We start from the raw sequence: 26,099 nt of genomic DNA on the forward strand, positions 1-26,099 counted from the left end.
TACAGCATGGAAACAGGCCATTCGGCCCATCGAGATCACTCCTATCAACGATACACTAGTTCTGATATCCCAGTTTCGTAACCTGTACACTAGGGGGAATTTACAAAAGCCAATGTATCTACAAACCTGCTCGTCGTTAGGATGTGGGGGAAACCGGAGCACCCGGAGAAAACCCACGCGATCACAGGGAGAACGTACAAACTCCGTTCAGACAGCACCCATCGTCGGGATTGCGCCTGGCTCCCTGGTGCTGTAGAGAGCAGCAACTCTGCCACTGTGCCACCCCATGGTCTAACTCCGTTCTTCGTCCTTCCCCAGAGTCTGGCTATTACTCAGGCAGCAGAGCTGGTGGTCAGGAGCAGGTTAGACAGTGAGACTGCCGCACTGGATCACGGCCAAGAGAGACCTTGTGCCATCGAGTGGGGCGGCCCATTAGTGCCGAGCCACTCTTTTGCTAAACGGTCTGGTTCCAGTAAATCAATTAAACTAACAGCCGATGGAAGAAAAGACACGGTAGAGATATTTGAGCAATTTATTCTAAATTAATCTGTGAAAAATATTCCGCAAGACTTGGCAGTGAACTAGAAGCTAAATTACGTGACTAATAAATTAGATTGAATGCTTTAGGACTTTCTTTTCAATGTGCCCAGATTCCTTTAGCAAGTGTATAATTGATAGGGATAACATGGCCCTGTCCTACTTAGACGACTAGCGTGTCGCCACGTGGTCGCTGGGGTGACGCCTGTATGTCCGTGAGTCGTCTCCTCGGTCTCCCAAAGAATCGTAGCGTTTTTCTGGTCCCCGCTGGATTTTGAAATGTTCAAAACCTTTCGGCGACAGTGGGCTTGACGCCAATGAGCGTAGCTTGACATCTCCTGACGTAGGTTGTTGCTGACTCCATTGGCGACTACCAACGTCAACCGGCGACTGAATTGTCTTACCGTGCCGTAGCTTGTCGCGGGTGGATGTAGGTTGCCGTAGGTGTGGTCGTATGTGGACGTCCCTAATGGGTCAGCGGTTGTCGGTGGCTTGCCGTAGCTGGATGTCGACTAGGTGGTAGGTTGTTGTAGACATTGTTGGGTAAGTCCAGTCACTGGTTTTTCGGCGACCTGCTCCGACTATGACAGTCGCCGAAAAAATCACCAAAGTGGGACAGGCCCTTTATTCAGGAGTCAGCTTGCTTCCCAAGAAACACATTTCTTAAGTAATGTTATATCAATGGTGTGAGGTCGGTAAGGTATCATAGTCCATTGCTCTTTGCCCTGTTATAGTCAGAGCGCATTACCTAATACTCCAGTCAATTCAGGTCTCTCTTTCCTTTTTACATTTAACATTGTGTATGCTGTGTGATTAATCTAGCTGACTCATTAAGTGCTTCATGGTTCAGATTCAGTAATAGTGCTGGCAGATCGCCAATTAAAATGCTATTGAGATCCATCTGATAGACTCATAGTCAGACAGCATGGAAACAGGCCCTTCAGCCCAACTTACCCATGCTGACCAACGTGCATTTGGCCCATATCATTATAAACATTTCCTATCCATGTACTTCTCCAAATATCCTTTAAATGGTGTGATAGTACCTGTCTCAATTATCTCCTCTGGTAGCTCGTTCCATATTCTAAATCTTTCCTATACATGTACCATACAAATGTATTTTTACCGTTGTGATGGTCCCTCTATGTGAAACATTTGCTCCTCGGATTCCTATTAAATCTTTTCCCCCTCTTTCCCCTTGCCCCTCTGGTTCTTGATTCCTCGACTCTGGGTAAAAGACTGTGCATCTACCCCATCTATTCCTCTCACCACTATAAGATCACCCCTCATCCTCCTGCGCTCCAGGGAATCAAGTCCCAGCCTGCCCAACCCCACCCTGTCCAAGCAATAGAAACGCAAATAAATTGCAGAGGCTGAGATGCGCAGCGGTAGAGTTGCTGCGTTACAGCGCCAGAGACCCGGGTTCAATCCCGACGACGGGCGCTGTCTTTATGGAGTTTGTACGTCCTCCCCGTGACATGCGTGTGTTTTCTCCGAGATCTTTGGTTTCCTCCCACACTCCAAAAGACGTGGGGGTTAATTGGCTTGGTATAAAATGTAAAATTGGCCCAAGTGTGTGTAGGGTAGTGTTAACGTGCAGGGATTGCTGGTCGGTGTAGACTCGGTGGGCCGAAGGGCCTGTTTCCGTGCTGTGTCTGTAAAACTAAACAGGTTCTCCCAATAACAGCCGGCCTCTGACTGAAGGACAACAGTTGGGGACGTTGGTTGTTTTGGGTCGGGACCAGTCTGAAGAAGGGTCCGACACGAAACGTCAACTATCTTGTGTTCTCCAGCATGTTGTCTGACCTGACCCACTGAGTTACTCCAGCATGTTGTGTCTTTTTTTGTAAGCCTGCATCTGCAGTTCCTTGCGTCTATGTTATCTCAGTTTTTCTTTCCTTCTCAAAGACAAAACACAAAAGTGTTGGAGTAGCTCAGAAGGTCGGGCAGTGTCTGTGGAGGGAATGGCAAGGCATCGTTTCAGGTCGGGACCCATCCTCCGACTCTGAAGAAGGGCGCTTGTCCATTACCTCCACAGATCCTGTCTGGTCCTTTGAGTCCCATCAGCACTTTGTGTTTTACTCATGATTCCTGCATTTGCAGTTCCTCGTGGCTCTAATCTCCGAGATCCTTGTGCTTTAGCAAGTCCATCGCTCCCTAGATTTAATCGCACCCCATTTGCATCATATTTCCACTCCTTAAACCCAACTTCCTTGACCAAAGTTTTCATCTATGTTCCCATCATCTAATGTGGCTCAATCATTGTATTGGATTGATGATGCTCCAAAGTGCCCATTTGAGACATTTTCCCAAGTTGAATTGACTGATTGTTTGATGGAAAGAGGCACAATGGAAACAGACTCTTCGACCCACCAAGTCCGAACTGTCCATCGATCACCCATTCACTAGTTCTATGTTATGCCACTTTCCCACCCAGTTTCAAAACCCATGGGGCAATTTTACAGCGGCCAGTTAAGCTACAAATCCGCACATCTTTGGGATGTGCGAGGAAACCAGAAACCGACGTGGTCACAGAGAGAATGCCCGATCTTCACACCGACAGCAGGCACCCGAGGTCAGGATCGACCACAGGTCTCTGGAGTGTTGGGGCAGCAGAACTACCAGCTGCTGTGCCACCACTGGTGAATGGGCTATTTAAAAGTGAACTTTTGTAATCGTCATCAAGGTCATAAGTGATAGTAGAATTAGGCCATTCGGCCCATCAAGTCTACTGCGCCATTCAATCCTGGCTGATCTATCTCTCCCTCCTAAACCCATTCTCCTGCCTTCTCCCCATAACCTGACACCTTTACTAATCAAGAATCTGTCTATCTCTGCCTCAGAAATATCCACTGACAGCCACCACGGGCCTTCTGTGACAAAGAATTCCACAGATTCACCACCCTATGAAGAAAGAAATTTCTCCTCATCTCCTTCCTAAAAGAACGCCCTTTAATTCTGAGGCCATGACCTCTTGTCCTAGACTCTCCCACTAGTGGAAATATCCTCTCCACATCCACTCGATCCAAGCCTTTCACTATTCTGTATGTTTCAGTGAGGTCCCCCCCTCATTCTTCTAAACTCCAGCGAGTGCAGTGCCGACAAACACTCATCATAGGTCAACCCACTCATTTCTGGGATAATTCCTGGACCCTCTCCAGAACCAGCACATCCTTCCTCAGATATGCTGCTCAAAATTGCTCACAATATTCCAAATGCGGACTGACCAGCACCTTAAAGAGCCTCAGCATTACATCGCTGTTTTTGTATACAAGCCCTCTTGAAATAAATGCGAGCATTGAGTTAGCTTTCTTTACCGATTTGACTTGGAGATTAACTTTTTGGGAATCCTGCACCAGCACTCCCAAGTCCCTTTGCACCTCCGATTTCTGGATTCTCTCCCCATTTAGAAAATAGCCCACGTCTTTATTTCTACTACCTGCATGGATCCACACTTTGCTACATCTGCCGCATCTCTGCCCACTCTCCCCTGTCCAAGTCCGTCTGCAGAGTCCCTGCTTTCTCTACACTACCTGCCCTTCCACCTATTTTTATATCGTCCGCAAACTTGGCCACAAAGCCTTCACTCCCCTCCTCCAAATCATGAATGTGCAACGTGAAGAGTAGCGGCTCCAGAACTGATCCCTGCGGGACTCCGCTAGTGAGAATATGCAATGCCTTTCGCGATGGCTTATCTCAATCAGGGATACGAGGGTCACACAGTTGTCCCCAACATCTCACTCAGTCCAAAGGCAAAATACTGGTGTGAGGATGACAGTCCATTAATCCACACTGAGGATTAACAAAGGACACACAGTGCTGGAGTAACTCCGCACCTTGGAGAACGTGGATAGGTGATGTTTTGGGCTGGGACCCTTCTTCAGACTGATTCTGGTGGTGGTTAAGAAAGCCGGGGTATAATCTGAGTGTGAGAAATGGGGAGGGGATTAGGTCGGTATGATATGATAGTAATATTTTCACATTATTTTTTCGCTGAATTCTCCACAGATGAAGACAAGATGCCCGTGAAACCCAGTCGTGCTGTGGCGAAGATGTCCCATTCTGAGTTGGAGGTGCTAGCAGAAGGAGATGAGGATGTCGTTGAAGATCTGGCGTTTTCTGATGAAGATTAATGAGACCTGTCTCTGAATCGCAGCAGTGAAGACATTGCTGTCCCAACCCCTCGACTCCCATTAGATTGTTGAGGAGTGAGTGCCCTTAAAGGAGCAAACATGACCAGACACTTCTTTGTACAAACATGTATGTGGCCCTGCAAAGAACCTGCTGTTAGAAGGCCCAATATATGGGGTGAAATCCCAGGAAAGGTCGTGAACAGACGAAAATGCTGGCACCTCTATCACCCTCCACATCTGGAAGCAAGTGGCGTTTGTTTACCTACAATTAGATTAAAAGCAGAACAGTCCCAAATCCCTAGCCACAGAATTTCATCCTGGTCATTGGAATATAACTGGATGTGAAAGGAATTCCAGGAGGGTTCTGTGGAATTGAGGAATATTGATCGGCATCAGCGACGGACCAGTGCACACCTGACCCACGTCTCACAGCCTTCACCTGCAATTACATTACATTATTCTGCTACATCTCCACATCTCTATGTTGTAATCTGCCAAGCATCTTTGGTACTGACCAATTAAACCACGCCTTACTTTCGATTGTTTTTGTTTCTTCCCAGAGATCCGCCATGCTACCAGTGATTTGGTCCAGCACGTGAATAATTAAACCAGTTTTCCTTCTTTTACTTATAGAGAATTTGTTTTGTTTCTTCCCCAGGAGAGGAATCATGTTTTCCAGAGACCATTGGTACCTGGGATCCTGGGCAGTGTTATTCCACCCGAGGCCGCCACGGCTGCCACCGTTGGATTTTATTGGGTAAGTTCATCAAGGGTTCAACTGTGGGGGAAAGATCGGAAACATTTGACCCAAAACTTCACCCATTCCTTCTCTCCTTCTCTCTGCCGATCCCGCTGAGGGGCTACCCAGGAGAGGAATCTATGTGGGTCCTGCACACCATGAGGTAACGGGATCCTCGGGCAGCGGAAGATCTGGTACCACAACCGCGTGCTACTCCGTGGGAACTGCCATGTTTGGATTTTTGTGGGTAAGTTAACATTGGGTTCAATGTGGGGGAAAAGATCGGAAACATTTGACCCAAAACGTCACCCATCCCTTCTCTCTGCCGATCCCGCTGATTTACTCCAACATTTTGTGTTCTATTGAGGGGTAAAGATAGTTGAACGATGAGGCAGCCTTAACCCGATTGAACAAGGTACAGGCTGGAAGATCTGAGTACGGCTACAACCATCGTGCTACTGCGTGGGAACTTGACTTGTTTGTGATGCTTGTACGCGGCAGAATTTAACATTGATTCTGTTTTAATTGATATTATTTTGGTTTATTATTGTCTCGTGTACTGATAAGACAATGAACGAGCTTTGTTCCGCATGCTGTCCAGGTTTATCTTGCCACCCATGAGTACATCGGGTAGTAGATGCAGACTACAGTGTTACTGCTACTGGGGAAGTGCAGAAGTAAAAAAGTGTACGGATGACATCAAAGTAGATTGGAAGGTTAGAAATTTATCCGTGGCATGTGACAGGCCCATTCAATTTTCCGACTAATTTCACTGTCCTCCTGATTAATTTAACTGTTTGTATGCCTCGTTGTCAACTTCCCCTCATTCCACATTTCCTTGAAAATCGTCTGCTTTGATCTGTTCTTTTCACACCTGGCATGTTCTTTGTACCCTTCCATATCTCGTTTCCCCCTCCCTTGACTCTGAAGTGTCTCGACCCGAGACGTCACCCATTCCTTCTGTCCAGAGATGCTGCCTGTCCCCCTGAGTTATTCCATCTTTTTTGTGTTTATCTGAGATCTATTCAGGAGTCTGATAATAATGGGGAAGAGGTGGTTCTTAAACCTGGTGGTACCTGTTGGTCCGCGCTTTCATGCCTTTGTAATCTCCGCCCAAGGGGAAAGGGGAGGAGAGAAAATGTGAAGGTGTGAGTGGTCCGAGATTGTATTTGCGTTTTTTCTGTGTGGCGTGGTGTAGATGGGCTGGTGTGAAGAGGAGATGGAGGCTAATTTGTGTAATAGATTGGGGTGTGCATACAACTCTGCATTTCTTGCAGTCTTGGGCAGAGCTATTGCCAGACCAAGCTTTAATGCATCCAAAGAGAATACTTTCCACAGCGCATGTGTGGAAATTGAAAAGAATCATAGGAGACGTGCACATTTCCCAGAGAGTGGGGGCTTGGCGTGCGTTCTTCGCCATTGTAACTATAGGGCTGGACCAGGACAAATCATAATCGTAAGGCATGGAGCGGAATTAGAACATTTGACCCATCAAACTTGCTCCGCCATTCGATCATGGCCGATCTGTCTTACCCTCTCAACCCCATTCTCCTGCCTTCTCCCTGTAACCTCGATTGTAATCACGTATTGTCTTTCTGATGACTGGAGAGCACGCAACAAAAGCGTTTCACTGTACCTCGGTCCACTTGCAAATAAACTAAACTAACCTCTGGTTTGCTTACTAATCAAGAAGCATAATGGGCCCTGTGCTGTCCTGTCTATATTCCATATTTAACAAGGCCTTTGCCAAGTTCCCGCTTGGTAGAATAGTCTGAAAGGTTAGATCACATGGAATCCAAGGTGAGATCACAAACTTGGAGGCAAAATTGCCGTGAAGCAGTCAAAGGGTCTGTTCCCGAGCTGTACTCTTCTATGTTTGAATTGCTGATCCTATGCCCTCTAGCCTTTGACCTTTCCACCCTGGGGAAAAACAGTTCTGACTGTCTACGCTATCTATCCCTCATAATTTTTTATATAGGTACACCACCAATTTTCTGGCAACTGATATAGACGATAGGTGCAGGAGTAGGCCATTCGGCCCTTCGAGCCAGCAACGCCATTCAATGTGGTCAATGTGGCAAAGAATTCCTCAGATTCACCACCCTCTGACTACAGAAATTTCTCCTCATCTCCTCCCTAAAAAGAACGTCCTTTACTTCTGAGGTAATGGCCTCTAGTCTTAGACTCTCCCACTAGTGGAAACATCCTCTCCACTCCCACTCTATCCAAGCCTTTCACTGATCTGTATGTTTCAATGAGGACCCCATCATTCTTCTAAACTCCAGCGAGTACAGGCCCAGTGCCGACAAACGCTCATCATAGGGTAACCTACTTAATCATACTTGCGTATTCACACCAGCATTAATCATAGGTGGAGATGCTATGTATCCTGTGTGCTATGTAATCAGAGGAACCTGTGTGTGATGGCTGGAGCAACAGGAATCAACTTGCCAGCTCAGGCAATGGGCTCAGTTCCAGCGCAGTGCTCTTGTAGGTTGCGAGTTCAGTAGGTGTCTTGCTGTTGTTGGCTTTAACGAGCAGGGGTACAAACCCAACGAGGGAATGGAACGTCCACACGGCTTGCTAAAAAACCTTTCAACGAGATGGCAAATCACAAGGGGTAGGCAAACGTGCTGGAGAAATTCAGCGGGTGCGGCAGCATCTATGGAGCGAAGGAAATAGGCAACGTTTTGGGCCGAAATAGGCCCAAAGGAAATAGGCAACGTTTCGGGCCGAAACCCTTTGGGTTTCGGCCCGAAACGTTGCCTATTTCCTTCGCTCAATAGATGCTGCCGCACCCGCTGAGTTTCTCCAGCACTTTTGTCTACCTTTCATTTTTCCAGCATCTGCCGTTCCTTCTTAAACAAATCATAACGGGTGCTTTTTTTTTGTTGGGGGGAATTTTATTTCACGATAAGTGAAGGACAAGAATAAAAGCAAATCAACAAATAGGCTAAAATTATTTTACAGATCACCATATTCTCATTGTTTACCTCTGCAGGAAGATAAATGATAGATTGATGCAAATGGCCAAAACCATATAAAGGGACAACATTTTTTTAAATTTTTTTTTTTTTTACTACTTACTCATTTATCAGCCTTTTAGGGGGATATCACTCTCTATATAATCGCGCTAAATAGTATTTCAACCTACCAACGTAAACTCCATAAATAATGTAAATCTTCCAATTATCTCGACCGCTTTAAAGCAACAATCAAATGTTCATCCAAGAGTGAAAAAGAGACGAGGAACTCTCTCCCCTTCGCAGTTTTGCCTTTTGCGCGCCCCGCCCCGCCCGCCCGAAAAAACTCTCAAAAAACGTGCAACTACACAACAACAGAAGAAGAAGAAGGAAAAAAATGAAAATGAGTACCAAAATGTTCTCCGTAACAAGGGTAAGTTCAAATAACTTGTGCCACAGGCATTGGGTAACCATAAATCTAGAAATGGTTGTTTTAAATAAACTCTGATACCTGTGCAGCTGTGGTACTTGTCAAGTGCGTGTGTGTGTGTGTGTGTGTGTGCGTACGGGTGTGCAAGTAGTGATTAAACCTCTACAGTGAGGCACTTTTAAACTCGGTGTCCAATAGGCAAAAAAAAATAAAAAATAAAATTGCTGTACCACTCAGAAATATATTGTAAACACAGACCAACCATCATCATCTTTGGTTTAGTATTGGACAAATGCATAGACACTGCCCCTACCTCCAGCTCCTGGTCAAAATGAGTGCTTTTGTGAAACCTGTCATTTTTATATTGAATCTTAAGTCTCGGGTCTGTGATGGACATTTGTGTTTTTTTTTTGGTACAAGTGCACTGTTCACTGTTCACGGTATTTTAATGTCATTTTCCTCTGCACTTCGTTTCTGCTTAACAAAAGGTGGGGGGGGGGGGGGGGGGGGGGAGTTGTATAACATCTCGCGGCTTGAAGCAGATTCAGCAACTCCGTCCTTGTTTGGGGTAGGCAAGCCTTGTTGTCGAACTCTCTCCGACACTGTCTCTTTGTATTTTCTTCATCAATTTCTGCCGGCTTTGTTCCCGTTGTCCATGGGGAGGGGGTGGGAGGTTGGAAATAGAGCAAAGTCTTGAAGGAAAGGGAAGAAGCAGTCATTACTGTATTTTGACAGCCACGAGTATTTGTTTTCAAGGGAATGCAGTCAACATGTGACGTTGACGCTCCAAAATAAATACTTTGGTCTCGTGAGAGGGCCCGTTCGTCCGTCCGTCGCCATCACAACTGCGGTTTGCCGATGTCGCTGAGTCCCAGGGCAGAAGGGTTGCCGTTCTCCTGCTTTGGCGAGATGCGGTTGGCCTGGACGCTGCCATAGGGCGAGGCGGCGCTGCCGGTGGAGGAGGGGCGGTTCTCGGCAGGAGGGAGGTCCCTCTCGGGCGGTCTGAGCGCCGGGGGCGGGAGCGGCATTGCCAGCGGGAAGCTCGCCATGTACAAGACCCGGCCGATCCTCTTGGCCACCTGCAAACAGAAGGCGCAAAAAGTGTGTTGTCAGTCCGTTCCCACTGATCCCACACACACACCGAAGCTCAGCAGCACCTTCCACATGGAACAATACAGCAGGGAGACAGGCCATTCAGCCCACTGAGTCCCTGCTGACCACAACAGTGCTACTTTATGTCACCTTCCCAGGCACTCCCTAATTTACAGAGGCAAATGGCCCTACAAGCTCACACACGTCTTTGAGGAAACCAGAGCACCCGCAGAAAGCCCACGTGGTCACAGGAAGAACATGCAACCTCCACACGGACAGCACCCGAGGTCAAGGTCGAACCCGGGTATCTGGCGCTGTGAGGCAGTGGCTCCACCAGCTGTACCATTTATATGGTCTGTCTCGTACAGAAAGAATATCCAGTGTTCTTCAGAGTGCTGCCAAAGTGGCTGGCACAGTGGCACAGCATTAGAGTTGCTGCCTTACAGCGCCGGAGACCTGGGTTCAATCCAGGTGCTGACTGTCCGGATTTTTAATGTTCTCCCCGTGACCGCATGGGTGTTCCCTGGTTTCCTCCCACATCCAAAGACGTGCGGATTTGTAGGTTCATTGGCCTCTGCGAGGTTTTTCACTCTATCTGTGCATGTGACAGGAATAAACCAATACCAAGGGTCTTGTTTCTGCACTGAATGACTCTTAAGAGTCGAAGACTCACTGAGGGAGGAATTCTGACAGCCTCTCCGCCAACAACAGATACAAGCCAACCATTTCAAATCTCAAGAGCAGCAGATTTTGCTGAGGATTAAGGGATCTATCTGTACAATTTGTGATTGAACGAACAATCTGAACCATGTAATATTTTGCACATCTTCCTCACCCTGTACTTCACCGCTCCTCTGCTTATGGGAATAAACACAATTTGACAAAACAAAAATGTATCTTAAGTCTTTCCATTGCTGCGATTTCCTGTGTTTTTGTTGTACCGTAACTCAGCAGGTCAGGCAGCGTAGCTGGACCCCTCGTATCAGGACCATATCCAAGATTGCCTATCCAAGGTCTCCACAGATGCTGCCTGACCCGCTGAGTTACAGTACAGAGTTGTGTCTTTTTTGATTAGCCGGCAAATATATACAGTTCTTTGTGACTCCACTGATAACTTGCCAGGCTTTGTCCCACCCCCACCACCTCCCTTTTTCCAGATTTTCTCCCCCTTTCTCCAATCAGTTTAAAGAAGGTCTTGGTGCAAAAGGTAATCTGTCCATTCCCTCCACACGGATGCAGTCGGCACTTTTGTGTTTTGCTCAAGATCCCAGCATTGCAATTCTCTGTGTGCCTCAGCTCAATGCTGTTAACACTGGGTCAGCTATTATTTATTAATTGGGTGGAGGGGGGGGGGGGGAGACACGTGTAGCATATTAGCCAAAGTTGTGGAGAAATGGCAGCTGCAGGTCACTCAAGCACCATGCTCTCCTTCGAAGTAAAAACAGGCTTGAGGGGGTGAACAGTGTAAACCTATTCCTCATGACTCTTGCCCATTGTATTAGGGATAGATACAAGATGTATGGCACAGGAAAGTGGCCACTCTTTTCCTGATCTTCCCAGAGAAGTGTCCACCAGCATCCAATACAATCTATCTATTCCTTTAAATATCTTTTGCATCTGTAAATCCGGCACCATTTCCCTATCTACTGTATTTGAGTTAGAGATTTGCCTCTACCCTGTGGCGGACATTGAACTTTGTCACTGGAACTGGTGCACTATAATGCTGAGGACTATATTAGAGTCGTGCAGCGTGGACCAGGTCCTTCAGGCCAAATTTGCCCAATATGCTCCATCTACACGGGTCTTGGCCCACCTGCCCGTGCTTGGCCCATAACTCTCGAAAAACCTATCCTAACCATGTACCTGCCCGAATGTCTCATAAATGTTGCAGTAGCACCTGCCTCGACTACCTCCCGCGGCAGTTCATTCATAGACTCACCACCCATTGTGTAAAAATGTTGCTCTGCAGGTTCCTATTCATTCTTTCCACCTCAACTTAAACATATGTCCTCTGTTTCTTCATCCCCCTACTCTGGGCAAAAGACTCTGTATCTCTCCTTTGCTCTACCTATTGTACTTAAGTTTGGCTTGGTTGTACTTATGTACAGTATAGTCTTATCTGATCTGATGGAATAGCAGTCGGAACAAAGCTTTTCACTCTAACTCGGTGCACAATAATAATAATAAAAACCGAAAAACGGTCACAAGTGAAGGAGAAAACGGGAACTTGTGTTGGAAGGAATCGCAGATGCTGGTTTAAACCGAAGATAGACACAAAAAGCTGGAGTAACTCAGCAGGACAGGCAGCGTCACTGGAGAGAAGGAATGGTGACGCTTCAAGTTGAAACCTTTCTTCCGCCACGTTTCGGGTTGAGACCCTTCTTTAGACCCTGAAGAGGGGCTTCGACCTGAAACATCACCTATTCCTTCTCTCATGAGATGCTGCCTGTCCCGCTGATTTACTGCAGCTTTTTGTGGCTGTAATGGGAACTCGTTCTGTTCATAATGAAGTAAGAGTTACCTGTGCTCTTATTTTTAGTGCTGGTCCCAGTTTCAACCCCATGGTGCTCAGTAAGTGTTCCTCTGTTAGAAGGGGCAACGTTTCACCATCGATTGCCTGTTCTCTAAACACCTGCATGTCAAATAAAACGGGTGATGAATGCCTGCTGGCTGATGGCTTCTGCGGATAATGCCTTCAATTTACGAGGATCTCGCACAGCGCTTGTTTCATGCCACAATCTTTGTTAGGGAATCTCAGAAACGCGACATTTCAACTCCTTACTTAAGCAGGGGAAGCCACTCACACGGTCCAGCTTAAGCAGACATGGCTGCTTATCCATATCCAGTCAATTCCATGAAGGTTTTGGGTATGTTTGTACATTTAAAAACCCCCAGCTTCAGGTGAGAGCCATTTCTAGTTATTATTTAATCAATAACAGTGGCTCCCAAATGCATGAGGTTTGAGCAAATTGAACCAAGTGTTTCAAGTCGAGATTGATCAGATCGATATGTGTGTCTTTACACATGTCACTGCCTTGGAAGCTTCAACATGCAGGCTGTTAAAAGTCCAATTTAGAGTCAGGGATTCACAGTAGATTGCACGTAAGGGGGGGTAAAGCTGCCTCAGGGTTACTCACTGCAGAAATGTGGGTTCAAATCATGAAATAGACACTTTACAAAAAAAATTTAAACAAATTTCAGGGCGGGCACGGCGGTAGAGTTGCTGCCTTACAGCGCTGGAGACCCGGGTTCGATCCTGGCCACGGGTGCTGCCTGTACGGAGTTTGTACGTTCTCACAGTGACTGCGTGGGTTTTCTCCGAGATCTTTGGTTTCCTTCCGCACTCCAAAGACGTACTGGTTTGTAGATTAATTGGCTTGGTGACATTGTACATTGCCCCTAGTGTGTCTAGGATAGTGTTAATGTGCGGGGATCGCTGGCCAATAGATAATAGGTGCAGGAGTAAGCCATTCGGCCCTTCGAGCCAGCACTGCCATTCAATGTGATCATGGCTGATCATCCCCAATCAGTGGGCGACGCGGACTTGGTCGGCTGAAGTGTTGTTTCCGCGCTGTATCTCTACAGTAAATACAGTAAATATGAATGAAAGGGTATAATGGTCTGGGACTGAGGAAATCCTGACTGATTCAGTATTATGGTTCAGAGGTGAAAGTCACCTCTTTGGCTCTCTGCTGGACACCTCTCCTACACCGAGATCCCCACCTGTGCCCACTGAGCCACACAGTTTTACTTTCGACTTTAGAGATACAGCGCGGAAACAGGCCCTTTGGCCCATCAAGTCTGCACCGACCAATGCTCACACACTAGGGACAATTTTTATGATTTTTACCGAAACCGTTTAACCTACAAACCTCTTCGTCTTTGGAATGTGGGAAGAAACCGGAGCACCCGGTGAAAAAACACACGGTCATAGGGAGAACTTGCAAACTCCACGCAGACAGCACCCAAGGTCAGGATCGAGAAACCGGGTCCCTGACGCTGGAAGGCAGCAACGTTACCACTGCGCCACCGTGCCGCCTGTTGTAACAAGAGCCACCAGGGTCAGCTACACAGGGGCTATCAGGTGGGCCCACATCCCATCAAAGACTGGAGGGTATGGCTGCAAGGTGAGAGGGGCAAAGTTTAAAGGAGATTTTTGTACAGAGTAACGAGTGCCTGGAACAAGCTGACGGCTGGTGGTGGAGGCAGACATGATAATGGCATTTAAGAGACTTTCGTAGAGGCACATGGATATGCAGGGAATGGAGGGGTAAGAATGATGTGCAGGAAGTTAAGAGATAAACTTGGCATCATGGTCGGCATGGACATTGTGGGCTGAAGGACCTGTTCTTGTGCTGTATGTTCCAAGGAAATGGGTAGCAATTCTAGGATTACACAGTCCCATTACTACTGGGATTGGAGTTTGGATTAGAGATACAGCATAGAAACAGGCCCTTTGGCCCATCGAGTCCATGCTAACCATGTTCACATTAGCTCTATGTTATCCCATTTTCTCATCAATCCCCTACACACTAGGGGAAATTTACAGAGGCCAACTAACCTACAAACATGCATGTCTTTGGGATGTGGGAGGAAACCAGGGCACCGTAGGAAATCCACGCAGGGTGAACGTGCAAACTCCACACAGACAGCACCCGAGGTCAGGTTCGAACCCAGGTCTCTGGTGCTGTGAGGCATCCCTGTGAGGGATGTTAAATGGGAATCCCTTTGCGAGCGACTGGGAACATACTTGCAGGTCCGAGACATGTATTCTCCCCCTAGCTGTGAGTGTGGCTGGAACTGACACTGATCCCAGAGGTCCCAATCTCAAGCAGCAATGTTCTAAACTGGGACTGGACTAAAGTCACTGCAGGATTCAGTGTGAATTGTAACGACAGTGACCAAGGCAGACAGGTCTCCAGTTTAAGATGAAGGGGGAAAGATTTTATAGGAACCTGAGGGGTAACTTTTTTTACACAAAGGGTGATGGGTGTATGGAACGAGCTGTTGAAGGTTCCAGTTATGTTAGGTAGTATCATAGCACTTAAGAGACATTTAGACGGGTACATGGATTGGAAAGGTTTAGAGGGAGATCGGCAGGTGGGACTAGTGCAGATGGGGCTTGTTGATCAGCATGGGCAAGTTGGGTCGAAGGGCCGTGTTTCCGTGCTGCCTTCTTACCGTCTTACTTTCCGCGCCCTCGAGTTTGGACCCAGGGGACGAGGGCTGGAGGGGGCTGTGCAAGAAGGGGGATGACTGGAATGGGGGGGAACGGCTGCAACGGGTCTTGGTGGCCGGTGGAGCTGGGACTGTAACATGGAGCCTCTTGCGTACGGACGGCTCTGTGCATTCTGTACTAACCGGGGAGATTGGGTTTGTGTACGAGGATAGTCTTGCCGAGCTGCATGCAACAAGTGTGTTTCACTGTAGCCGCCGGTACAGGCGACAGTATAGAAACCATTGAACGGTCTGTGACTGGGTAGCTTTACCTGGGTGTACTCCGCACAGCCAGAGAGACCGGTGATGAAGTTGCAGACGTCCTCCACCGTCCACTTACTGATGTCCTCCACTGACGTTCCATCTTCTGTATCCAGGAAGAGGCTTCCAATGCCGCCTGTGTAGGAGAGGGCAGAGCACAGACTCAGCACCAGGGCTGCTCACAAGGACTCCTGCCACCCCTTCATAGAACAGAGAACAATACAGCACAGGAACAGGCCCTTCAGCCCACAATGTCCATGCCGAACATGATGCCATCAACTAATTTCCTCTGCCTGCACAGAATCCATATATCCCTCCATTCCCGACTTATTTATCTTAAATCCCACTATCATAAACATATGTAACTAAAGCTATATTTGCACGATATTTTTCTCCTTGTCCCTGTTGTACTTGTGTGCGGTTTGATTGTATTCTTAGTTTAGTTTAGAGAGACAGCGCAGAAACAGGCCATTCAGCCCATCGAGTCCGTGCCGTCCAGCGATCCCCGTACAATAGCACTATCCTACACACTGGAGACAATTTACAGAAGCTAAATTAGCCAACAAACCTGTATGTCTTTGGAGTGTGGGGGTAGCCGGAGCACCCGGAGAATGTTCACGTGATCACAGGGTGAACATGCAAACTCCGCACAGACAGCATTCGTAGTCTGTCTGTCTGTGCCTGTCTAAAAGGCTCGTAAATCCCCACTATTATATTGGCCTCGACACCTCAGGTGTCGGAGGTTATGGGGAGGTCAGGAGATTGGGGCTAGGAGGGAGAGATAGATCAACCATGAATGAATGGCGGAGTAGAAGATGGGCCTAATTCTACTATTCCTTCTGACCACCCCGGCAGTGTGTTCCAGGCACCCCCCTATGTCTGTGTCAAAACCCTGTCCCACACATCTCATTTAAACTTTGCCCCTCTTGCTTTCTGGCTTTTTGTGCCCTCAGACTACTGGGATGCTCGGGTGTTGTTCCAATCTTGCAACCTACCTCATTATGGACGCGCTTTTTTTTAATCTTGGACTTTTTCTGTGACTGTAATGCTCCAACGCTGTCACACTATATTCTGCACCTTGGCCTCTTTTCTCCCTGTACCTGTTGCTTATGGTTTGCTTGTACTCGTGTGTTGTAACTACGACTATCACAGTTACGGATAAAAGTGCGATATAAATGAACTGACATGCATAACTACACGCAACACTCCAAACGTGACCTAACCACTACTTCATACAGCTGTGCAACGTGACTTCCTAACGTACATGTCAATATCTCAACCAATAAAGCACATACATCTGAAGAAGGGTCTCAACCCGAAACGTCACGCATTCCTTCTCGCCAGAGATGCTGCCTGTCCCGCTGAGTTACTCCTGCATTTTGTGTCTATCTTTGGTTTAAATCAGCATCTGCAGTTCCTTCATACACAAAGCACACAGTTGTGTTGCCGGCTTTCATTCCCTCCCTATCTAATTGTTGCCAATGTCAGGGAGCTATGGACTCCCTGAGGATCGCAACGTTTGCTATAAATGTTCCTCCTACATTTGACCTCCTAAAGTGCAGCACATCAGATCAACTCCATCTGTCATTTCTCTTCCCACATTTCCAACTGGTCTCTCCCTGGGGTATCCCCTCCCGTGACAATCTCCCTCATTATCCACCAATTTTTGTGCCACCTGCAAACTTACTAATCAGCCCACCCAACACTTCTTTGAATTGAATTGAAAGATGCAGCAAGGCAACAGGCCCTTCGGCCCAGCGAGGCAATGCTGGCCATCGATCACCGGTTCACACTAGTTCTATGTTATCCCACTTTCACACCAACTCAGGGCAATTTACAGAGAAAAGAATAACCGGCACGTCATCGGGATGTGGGAAGAGACCGAAGCGCGGGGAGGAAGCCCCCGCGGCCACGGAGAACGAGCAGACACCACACAGACAGCACCCGAGGTCACGATCAAACCCCAAGTGCCTGGTGCCGCACATGATGAATATTGTCGAAGATTGATACAAAGTGCTGCAGTAACTACGGGTCAGGCAGCATCTCTGGAGGAAAAGGATGGGTGACGTTTCATGTCGGGACCCTTCTTCAGACTGGAGTTCTTCAAACCCAGTCTGAAGAAGGGCCCTGACCCGAAATGGTCACCCATCCTTTTTCTCCAGAGATGCTGCCTGGCCCGCTGAGTTACTCCAGTACTTTGCATCTATTTGTATAAACCAGCATCTGCAATTCTTTGTTTCTAAGTTGTTGAATTCATTTATCTGTATAAAAACAACAGAGGTCCCAGCACCGACCCCTGCAGAAGACCACCTGGCCACAAACATTCAGCCCTTTATTATCGCAAAATCTAACAAAGTCTGCTTTGAACAGTGACTGAGTCTCCTCTGCATCTGCGGTTCCTTGTGTCCGTGTTTGATTCATCCAGGGAGCAAAAAGGCTTAGGTATGACTCCGGGTACCGAGAAACCGATACCTGGGGAAGGGGCCCAACAAGAGGCAAGTCTTAGCAAACCCAAGTCAGGCACAAAAAGTTGGGAGTAACTCAGCGGGTCAGGCAGTATCTCTGAAGAAAAGGAATCAGTGACATTTCGGGTCGAGACCCTTCTTCAGACTGTAATGGGCCTGTCCCACTTAGGCGATTTTTTAGGCAATTGCCAGCGACTAGGACAATGGAATTAATTGAAGTCAGCACCAGTGACAAACTACGTTAACCTGGCGACAACCTAAGACAGCCCAAATTGTCGCCACTGTCGCAGAAAATGTTTCAATATGTTGAACCTTTTTCGGCAGTCGCCTGTCATCGCCAAAGTGTGACAGGCCCTTTAGACTGAGTCAGCCTCCCTCTCCTTCACAAACACGCGGCATCCCACAAAGGCCAAAATAAAAGTGCAGAGATCTCCAAAAAGAACACATTGTTGACAGGGGGCGATCTCATGAAGAGGGGCGAGCCGGAACTGAGCGGGTCGTTAGAAACTCAGCAGGAATTCTCTTTACATGTCATCTCGCAATAATCCTTCCTGGAATGTGTGAAATGTAAAAGGATCCGGATCAATTGCAAATTCTACCACTCCACGCCTAGGTTCATTCTTTGGAAGCCCGTGTGTCCAGGCACACTGTATTTTATTTTGTGTGTGGGAAGGAACTGCGGATGTTTACACCGAAGATAGACACAAAAAGCTGAAATAGCTCATCAGGTCAGGCAGCATCTCTGGAGAAAAGGAATAGGTGATATTTCTGGTCGACCCAAAATGCCATATTATCCTTTATCTCCGGAGATGCTGCCTGACCTGCTGAGTTACTTCAGCTATTTGTGTCTATGGATTGTTTTAGTTCAGTTTGGAGATACATCATGGAAACAGGCCTTTCAGCCCACCGAGTCCATGCTGACCAGCGATCACCTGTTTACACTAGTCATATGTTATCCCACTTTCTCATCCACTCCCTACACACTAGGGGGCAATTTACAGCAAACCTGCATGTCTTTGGGATGTGGGAGGAAACCAGAGCACCCAGAGGTAAACTACGCAATCACAGGGTGAACATGCAAACTCTGTGCAGACAGCACCTGAGATCAGGATTGAACCCGGGTCTCTGGCACTGTGAGGCAGCAGCTCTACCAGCTGCGTCACTGTGCCACCCTTTGAGAGATCATTAGGGTTAGGCTTGGGAGAACTCATGAAGGAGGTCCCTTGTGCCATTAAGAACCAGGAAGGGGAGAGGGTTCAGACTGTGTGCGTGTGTTTGCATGTACGTGTGATTGTGTGTGTGACTAAATGGGTGTGTGTGGTGTGTCGTGTACATACACATGGTTGCGTGCTTGTGTTCTTCTGCGCACTGCGTGTGTGTTGCATCTGTATCTTGTGTGTGATATGTTGTGTCTATGCCTCTGTGGGGCATCTGTATCTATGTCTGCGTTGTTTGTGTTTTTATCTGTATCTGTGTGTGTGTGTCTATTTATGGAGCGGCTTCCAGCCTGAACGACCCGGGGGCTGTGTGTGCACATCTCACCATCGTCTGGTGTGGGGAGCGGCGGTGACTCGTGTGCTCGCACATGTGGTTGTGTGACATGTGTCTGTGTGGAGCTCCCGTTCTCCAGCCGTGTGTGACAGTCTGTGCATCTGTGCGTATGTGTGTACATCTGTATCTGTATGCGTGTGAATATGTGTGTATTTGTCTATGCCTCTACGTGTGTGTGATTGAGTGTGTGTGTGTGAATGTAAGTATGCGTGTATATGAGTGTGTATGTGTGATTGAGTACGTGTGTGTGTGTGCATGAATGTATGCGTGAGTGTGTTTGTGTGAGTGAGTGTGCATGTGGGTGTGTGAGTGCGAGTGAGTGTACGTGTGAGTGTGTGAGTGAATGTGTGAGTGAGTGTGTGTGAATGTGCGTGAGTGAGTGTGCGTGTGCGTGTGATTGAGTAGGTTTACAGGAACTGCACACCACACTGGTGTGGGCTACAGGAGGTTGAATGTGGTTCCGTCAGCAGAGGAAGTAGAAGTGAAATCAATCCTTTCCCTCGCTGCCGCTTCACATACGAAGCCACTTAGCTCAGCGCTGCCAGCGTGTGCGATCCGTGGGGATCCGCCGAGGTCAGCCTTGGCCTGAAACCCAGCCACTTCCTCACTCTGACAGCCGTCCAAATATTTCCTTCCGGTGTACTATTTACCAGAGAGTGACTGCGTCAAGCATTTTGATGGAGTTTGCTCTCTGTGGTTTGGAAAGGTCCGCGGTCCTGATTTTAAAGCAAACGCCACGAACTCCAGCTATATTTTTTCCACCTAAACGCGGGATGCCATTTAACCCCCTGGCTTGCCGACTCTCTTTCTCCAAGAGGCTCTTTCAAATAAATAGCTTTCCAATCAACTTTGCACTGTCTGTGCGGACACCAGTGAATTAGAAAGCAAACTAAACGGTGCATTAATGCCCTTGATGGGTTGCAGCTACAGTATCACCTCTCTTTGGCAGGCGTACAAAACCAGAAAGGATGCATTGTTGGGTTTCTAAATTACTGAGTGCAGGACAGACACAGTGTAATGTATTCCAGCACTCTGAAGGAGCAGCTTAGAGCAGGGAAGGGCTGCATTATATAAACGTCAATAAAGTGTTCCCTGCTGTGTGAATGGAGCGATGCCAAGCCTCACTGCATTACTTAGCTGTGCAGATCCCAGCCTGTGCTCAGGCTCCGCTCAGTCACCCAATGTCAGATCGTCCTCAGCAATTAGCCTCAGGGTTTCATCCACTGCATCAATGTGTTCCCCATGTGGCTTCCTGTACATTGGCGAGACCAAGCGTAGACTCGGCGGCCGATACGCCCAACACTTGCGCTCGGTCCGCCAAGGCTTACTGGATCTCCCGGTTGCTAGCCATATTAACTCCCCTTCCCGTTCCCACACTGACCTTTCTGTCCTGGGCCTCCTACATTCGCAGAGTGAGGCCACACGCAAACTGGAGGAACAGCACCTCATATTCCACTTGGGTACCGTACAACCCAACAGTAGGTACATGGATGTGTAGGGAGGAACTGCAGATGCTGGTTTATCTGAGATAACTGGTTATCGAAGAAAAGTGCAAAAATGCTGGAGTAACTCAATGGGACAGGCAGAAGAGGCTCAACCCGAAATGTCACCCATTGCTTCTGTCTAGAGATGCTGCCTGTCCCGCAGTTACTCCAGCATTTTGTGTCTATCTTTGGTATGAACTTGAATTATCCAATTCCAACATTGAATTATCCAATTATTAACTATTCCCCCCAACACCTTCTCCCCTTTTCTCCCTGACACCCCCCCCCCCTTCCATTCCCTGTGGCCCACCTGGACTCCCACCTATTTCTCCCCTCCCCCTCTGCTACTTCCCCCCCCCCCACCCACTTTGCTTCACAAGCTGCACCTCTCACACCTTGTATTCTTATCTCTGACCTTTGTTCCAACTATCTGCCTATCATAAGCCCCCCTCGCCCGTGTCCCCCTATTACCTGACAAACTCTGCCCTGACTCTCCCCCTTTCCAGCTTCTTCCTTCCTCCCCCCCCCCCCCCCCCCCCCTTACAATCAGTCTGAAGAAGGGTCGCGACCTGATACGTCACCTATCCATGTTCTCCAGAGCTGCCTGACCCGCTGAGTTACTCCAGCACTTTGTGTCCTCAGGTTGTGTCCTGAGGGAGATACAGACTCAGGGAGATTGCTACATGATCATACCATTGCCCTCCGTTTCAGTCATGCCAACATTGCCTGAGTCACCTCCTTGTTTACCCAACCTGGGCGGCACGGTGGCACAACGGTAATACACACACGTACACACCCGCACTACCGTGGCATTGCAGTGCCAGAGACTCGGGTTCGATCCCAACTGCGGGTGCTGTCGGTACGTTCTCCCCGTGACCGCGTGGGTTTTCTCTGAGAGCTTCGGTTTCCTCCCATGCTCCAAAGATGTACGTTTGTGGGTCCATTGACTTGGTATAAATGTAAAATTGTCCCAAGTGTATGTAGGATGGTGTTAATGTGCGGGGATCGCTGGTTGGTGCAGACCCGGTGGGCCGAAGGGCCTGTCTTCCCGCTGTATCTCTAAACTAAACTAAACTAAACTATACCACATGCCCCTGGCCGAGGCAAGAGTCTCTACTGCTATCCTCTGGGAACACGAGCATCCAAAACTCTGGACTGGCGCTGTGCCTCGTCTCCCCTTACACTTCCTGATCCAAGCCGTCTCCTTGGCCGCCAATGCAAAGCCTCCTTGATTCCAACATCCCTGTCCCATTGTCACCCCTCTTCCAGTCCCCACTCCTCCTCCCTGAGCACTGCAATTGGCCCTTCCCAATTCTATTCGCTCCACCAATGGCGACCCTGCTTCCAGTTGCCAAGGCAGTGTGTCTTAGTATGTGTGTGAGAATGTTTCTGTCTGAATATACGTGTGCAGATACATTTCTACATGTACACATATTGTACATCTGTCGGTCCTCACACATGTGTGTCAGTCTGTACTCATGTGCATGTCTTGGCCCTGGGGCGAAGCCTACCTACGCCAAACAGGATGTCCCATCTACACTAGCCCCACCTGCCCACGTTTGGCCCATATCCCACTAAACCTGTCGTATCCAGGTACCCGTCCGAATGTCATTTAAATGTTGTTGTCGTACCTGCCTCAACTACCTCCTCTCTGCACCTGTGTATGTATTTGCATGTGCGGACATGTGCGTGTAAGTGTGTCTGTGTATACATATGGCCTATTGTGTTGTGTGTACACACAGCATGGGCATGTGTACATACTGCACACACAACTCTGGAGTGGATGGATACTTGCGGAACATACAGTATCAGTGTTTAGATTAGTTCCGTTTAGTTTAAGGATGCAGTGTGGAAACAGGCCATTCAGCCCACCGAGTCCATGCTGACCATCAATCACCAGCTCACACACTGGTTCTGCACCCTCCCCGCACACGGGCAACTCACAGAGGCCAATAAACCTTCAAACCCGCACGTCTTTAAGATGTGGGAGGAAAGCAGAGAATACATGGTCGCAGGGAGAACATGCAAACTCCACACAGACAGCAGCCATGGTGAGGATTGAACGCAGGTCTCCAGGGCAAGTAGACACAACCACAGAAACGGTTCGTTTCTTGATTAGCAAGGGCATGAAAGGGTTACGGAGAGAAGGCAGGAGAATGGGGTTGAGAGGGAAACAAGATCAGCCACGGTTGAATGGTGGGGTAGACTTGATGGGCCGAATGTCGACCGATCTTATGGACCGAAAATAAAAACCAAGAAGGAGACCGGACAGAAACCAGCCCTGAAAGAGTTAACGAGACGGCAGAATCCACTTGAGTCTCTGCTTTGCTTGTGGCCAAATGGGATCTCATAAATGCAACAGGCCGATTACAGTAAATCTCCTGACACTGCCTTTATTTCTCAGCCTCCTGCTTTGTGACCCGAGGGCAGGTTGGCAGAGAGAATGTTCTGTGGCTCGGAGCAGTCAATCCCCCCCGGGACCACCTTACCATTCCTTTCCAATGACCTGAGTACATCCCCCTCAAACCTGCCCCCGCGCTGGCCCAGGGTTAGTGCTACACGCACTCACTCACTCCCCACCTCCGCATGTTAGTCCCGGACCCTGGAGCCCACCGACATGCCCCCTCTCTCCATCACATCTACACCACACCCATGGGAGAGTGTGTGGGGAGAGAGGGGCAGTGAGAGAGGGAGGGGGAGAGGGAGGGTGGGGAGAGAGGGAGAGTGGGGAGAGAGGGAGAGTGGGGAGAGAGGGAGAGTGGAGAGAGAGGGAGAGTGGGGAGAGAGGGCAGGGAGAGAGGGAGAGTGGGGAGAGGGGGGGGGAGAGGGGAGAGAGGGAGAGGGAGGAGGGGGGGGAAGAGAGAGAGGGGAAGGGGGGGAGTGGAGGGAAGGGGGAGAGGGAGGTAGAGGGAGGGTGGGGAGAGAGGGAGGGGTGGGGAGGAGGGGAGGAGGAGGTTGGGGGGAGAGGGAGGTGGGGAGTAGAGGGAGGGTGGGGAGGAGTGGGGAGAGAGGGAAGAGAGGGGAGGGGAGGGTGGGGGAGGGGAGGGACAGGGGGGGAGAGGTAGATGGGGGGGAGAGTGGGGAGACCGGTGGGAGAGAGACAGAGTCCGGAGATGTGGGTTTGAGAGAGATTGGGGAGAGGTCAGGGGTAGAGGAGAGAGAGAGAGGGTGGTGGGAGGGGGGATTGAGGTGTTTTGGAAGAGAGGTTTCATTGTTTGTGGGGGAGAGAGGGTGTCAGGGAGTTCAAGAATAGCCGTTAGAGAGGGCAGGGAGGGGAGATTTTTCCTGTATAGGTGGATGGAGTTTTCAAGATGGAGGGAGCCCAGGTGATTTTTTCAACATATATTGAGGGGGGGTGCAGCTGTTTTATACAGGTCTCTCCTCCCTTCCTCCTCGCTTCTCCTGCTCTCTCACTCGCCTCCCAACGTCTTTTCCTCTTGCTCAAGATTTCCCTCAGACTTTCAATCTCATACCACAGCTCATTTGAGATTTAGTTCGTTTGTACTCAGCATTATTTGTCCTTTCGTTTTTTTTTCTTTCCTGGACTACGGGTGATTTTTCACATCTTACTGATTGTCCCTGCAGCTGTTTTCCCCCACGTCCCCCTCCTCCCTCTCCTCGGCTCCTGCTCTCTCTCTCACTCGCTCTCTCTTTTCCTCTCTTGCTCAATCCCTCAGACTTTCTCTCTCACACTCATTTGCTTCCCGTCATAACTCCTCATACCTCTCATTTTTTTTCCTCTCACCTCCCCTCCCTCCCTCTCTCTCCCCCACACCCCTCTCTCCCTCTCTACTCTCTCCTCTCTCCTCTCTTCCTCATCCCTCTCCCCCTCCCCCCCTCCTCTCTCCCCTCCCTCCCCCCCTCACCCTTCTCCATAATTCCTCCTCTTACCCCCACTCTCTCCTCCTCCCCACGCAATCCTCACCTCCTCTCCCCTCTCCCCCTCTCCCCCTCCACCACACTCCCTCCATCCCCACCTCTCTATCCCTCCATATCTCCCCCTTTCTCTTCTCCCTTCCATCCACTCTCTCTCTCTCCCCCCTCTCTCTCTCTCTGCCAATATTTGAAACTCTCTAAAAGTTTGCCCGAACTTTGTCCCCTCTCTCTCTCTCTCCCCTCTCTCTCCCCCTCTTCCCCTCTCTCCTCTCCCCCTCTCTCCTCCCACACTCTCCTCTCTCTCCCTCCCTCTCCTCTCACCCCCACTCTCACTCTCTCCCCCCTCACTCTCACTCTCTCCCCCCCCACTCTCACTCTCTCTCCCCCCTACACACTCACTCTCTCTCCCCCCACACTCTCACTCTCTCCCCCTCTCACTCTCACTCTCTCCCCCACACTCTCCCCCACCCTCACTCTCTCTCCCCCACCCTCACTCTCTCCCCTCCCTCTCACTCTCACTCTCTCCCCCTCACTCTCACTCTCTCCCCCACACTCTCACTCTCTCCCCCCACACTCTCACTCTCTCCCCCCCACTCTCACTCTCTCCCCTACACACTCACTCTCTCTCTCCCCCCCCCTCACTCTCTCCCCGTCACTCTCACTCTCTCCCCCTCACTCTCACTCTCTCCCCCACACTCTCACTCTCTCCCCCTCACTCTCTCTCTCTCCCCCACTCTCTCTCTCTCCCCCTCACTCTCACTCTCTCCCCTACACACTCACTCTCTCCCCCCACACTCTCACTCTCTCCCCTACACACTCACTCTCTCCCCCCACACTCTCACTCTCTCCCCTACACACTCACTCTCTCCCCCCACACTCTCACTCTCTCCCCTACACACTCACTCTCTCTCCCCCCCACACTCACTCTCTCCCCACTCACCTCACTCACTCACACTCTCTCTCCCCTCACTCTCTCTCTCTCCCCCTCACTCTCACTCCCCCACTCTCTCCCCCTCTCACTCCCCCACTCTCACTCTCTCCCCCTCTCTCTCACTCCCCCACTATCACCCCCACACTCTCACACCTCTCCCCCTCACTCTCACTCCCCCACTCTCTCTCTCTCTCTCACCTCTCACTCTCTCACTCCCCTCCCCCACACTCTCACTCCCCTCCCCTCCCCCACTCTCTCCCCCTCTCCCCCACTACTCTCACTCCCCCACTCTCACTCTCTCCCCCACACTCTCACTCTCTCCCCCTCCCTGTCATCCTCTCTCCCTCATTCTCTCTCACCCTATCTTTCTCAATGCTTGGCTGTAGCACAGGAGTATACACCTTTAACCTGCATCACATC

General features: G+C 49.2%; 2 protein-coding genes across 3 annotated transcripts in view; one reads left to right on the forward strand and one right to left on the reverse strand.

The window, feature by feature from the left end:
- noc2l (NOC2-like nucleolar associated transcriptional repressor) overlaps positions 1-5,140 on the forward strand; it is a 124,566-nt gene extending 119,426 nt beyond the window's left edge. The window contains exon 19 of the mRNA XM_055659597.1: positions 4,546-5,140. Coding sequence (XP_055515572.1) covers positions 4,546-4,670 — 125 coding nt within the window. The 3' untranslated portion in view covers positions 4,671-5,140. The remainder of the gene's footprint in view (positions 1-4,545) is intronic.
- A 3,150-nt stretch (positions 5,141-8,290) lies between these two features.
- Positions 8,291-26,099, reverse strand: part of samd11 (sterile alpha motif domain containing 11) — a 250,660-nt gene continuing 232,851 nt past the window's right edge. For both annotated transcript variants that reach the window (XM_055659599.1, XM_055659598.1), the window contains 3 exons: positions 15,384-15,508; positions 12,416-12,526; positions 8,291-9,881 (listed from right to left, as the gene is read on the reverse strand). In XM_055659599.1, the coding sequence (XP_055515574.1) occupies positions 9,642-9,881; positions 12,416-12,526; positions 15,384-15,508 (476 nt within the window). In that variant the 3' untranslated portion in view covers positions 8,291-9,641. The remainder of the gene's footprint in view (positions 9,882-12,415; positions 12,527-15,383; positions 15,509-26,099) is intronic.

The sequence above is a fragment of the Leucoraja erinacea genome, chromosome 30 (genome assembly GCF_028641065.1).
Source record: "Leucoraja erinacea ecotype New England chromosome 30, Leri_hhj_1, whole genome shotgun sequence".
NCBI lineage: Eukaryota > Metazoa > Chordata > Chondrichthyes > Rajiformes > Rajidae > Leucoraja > Leucoraja erinaceus.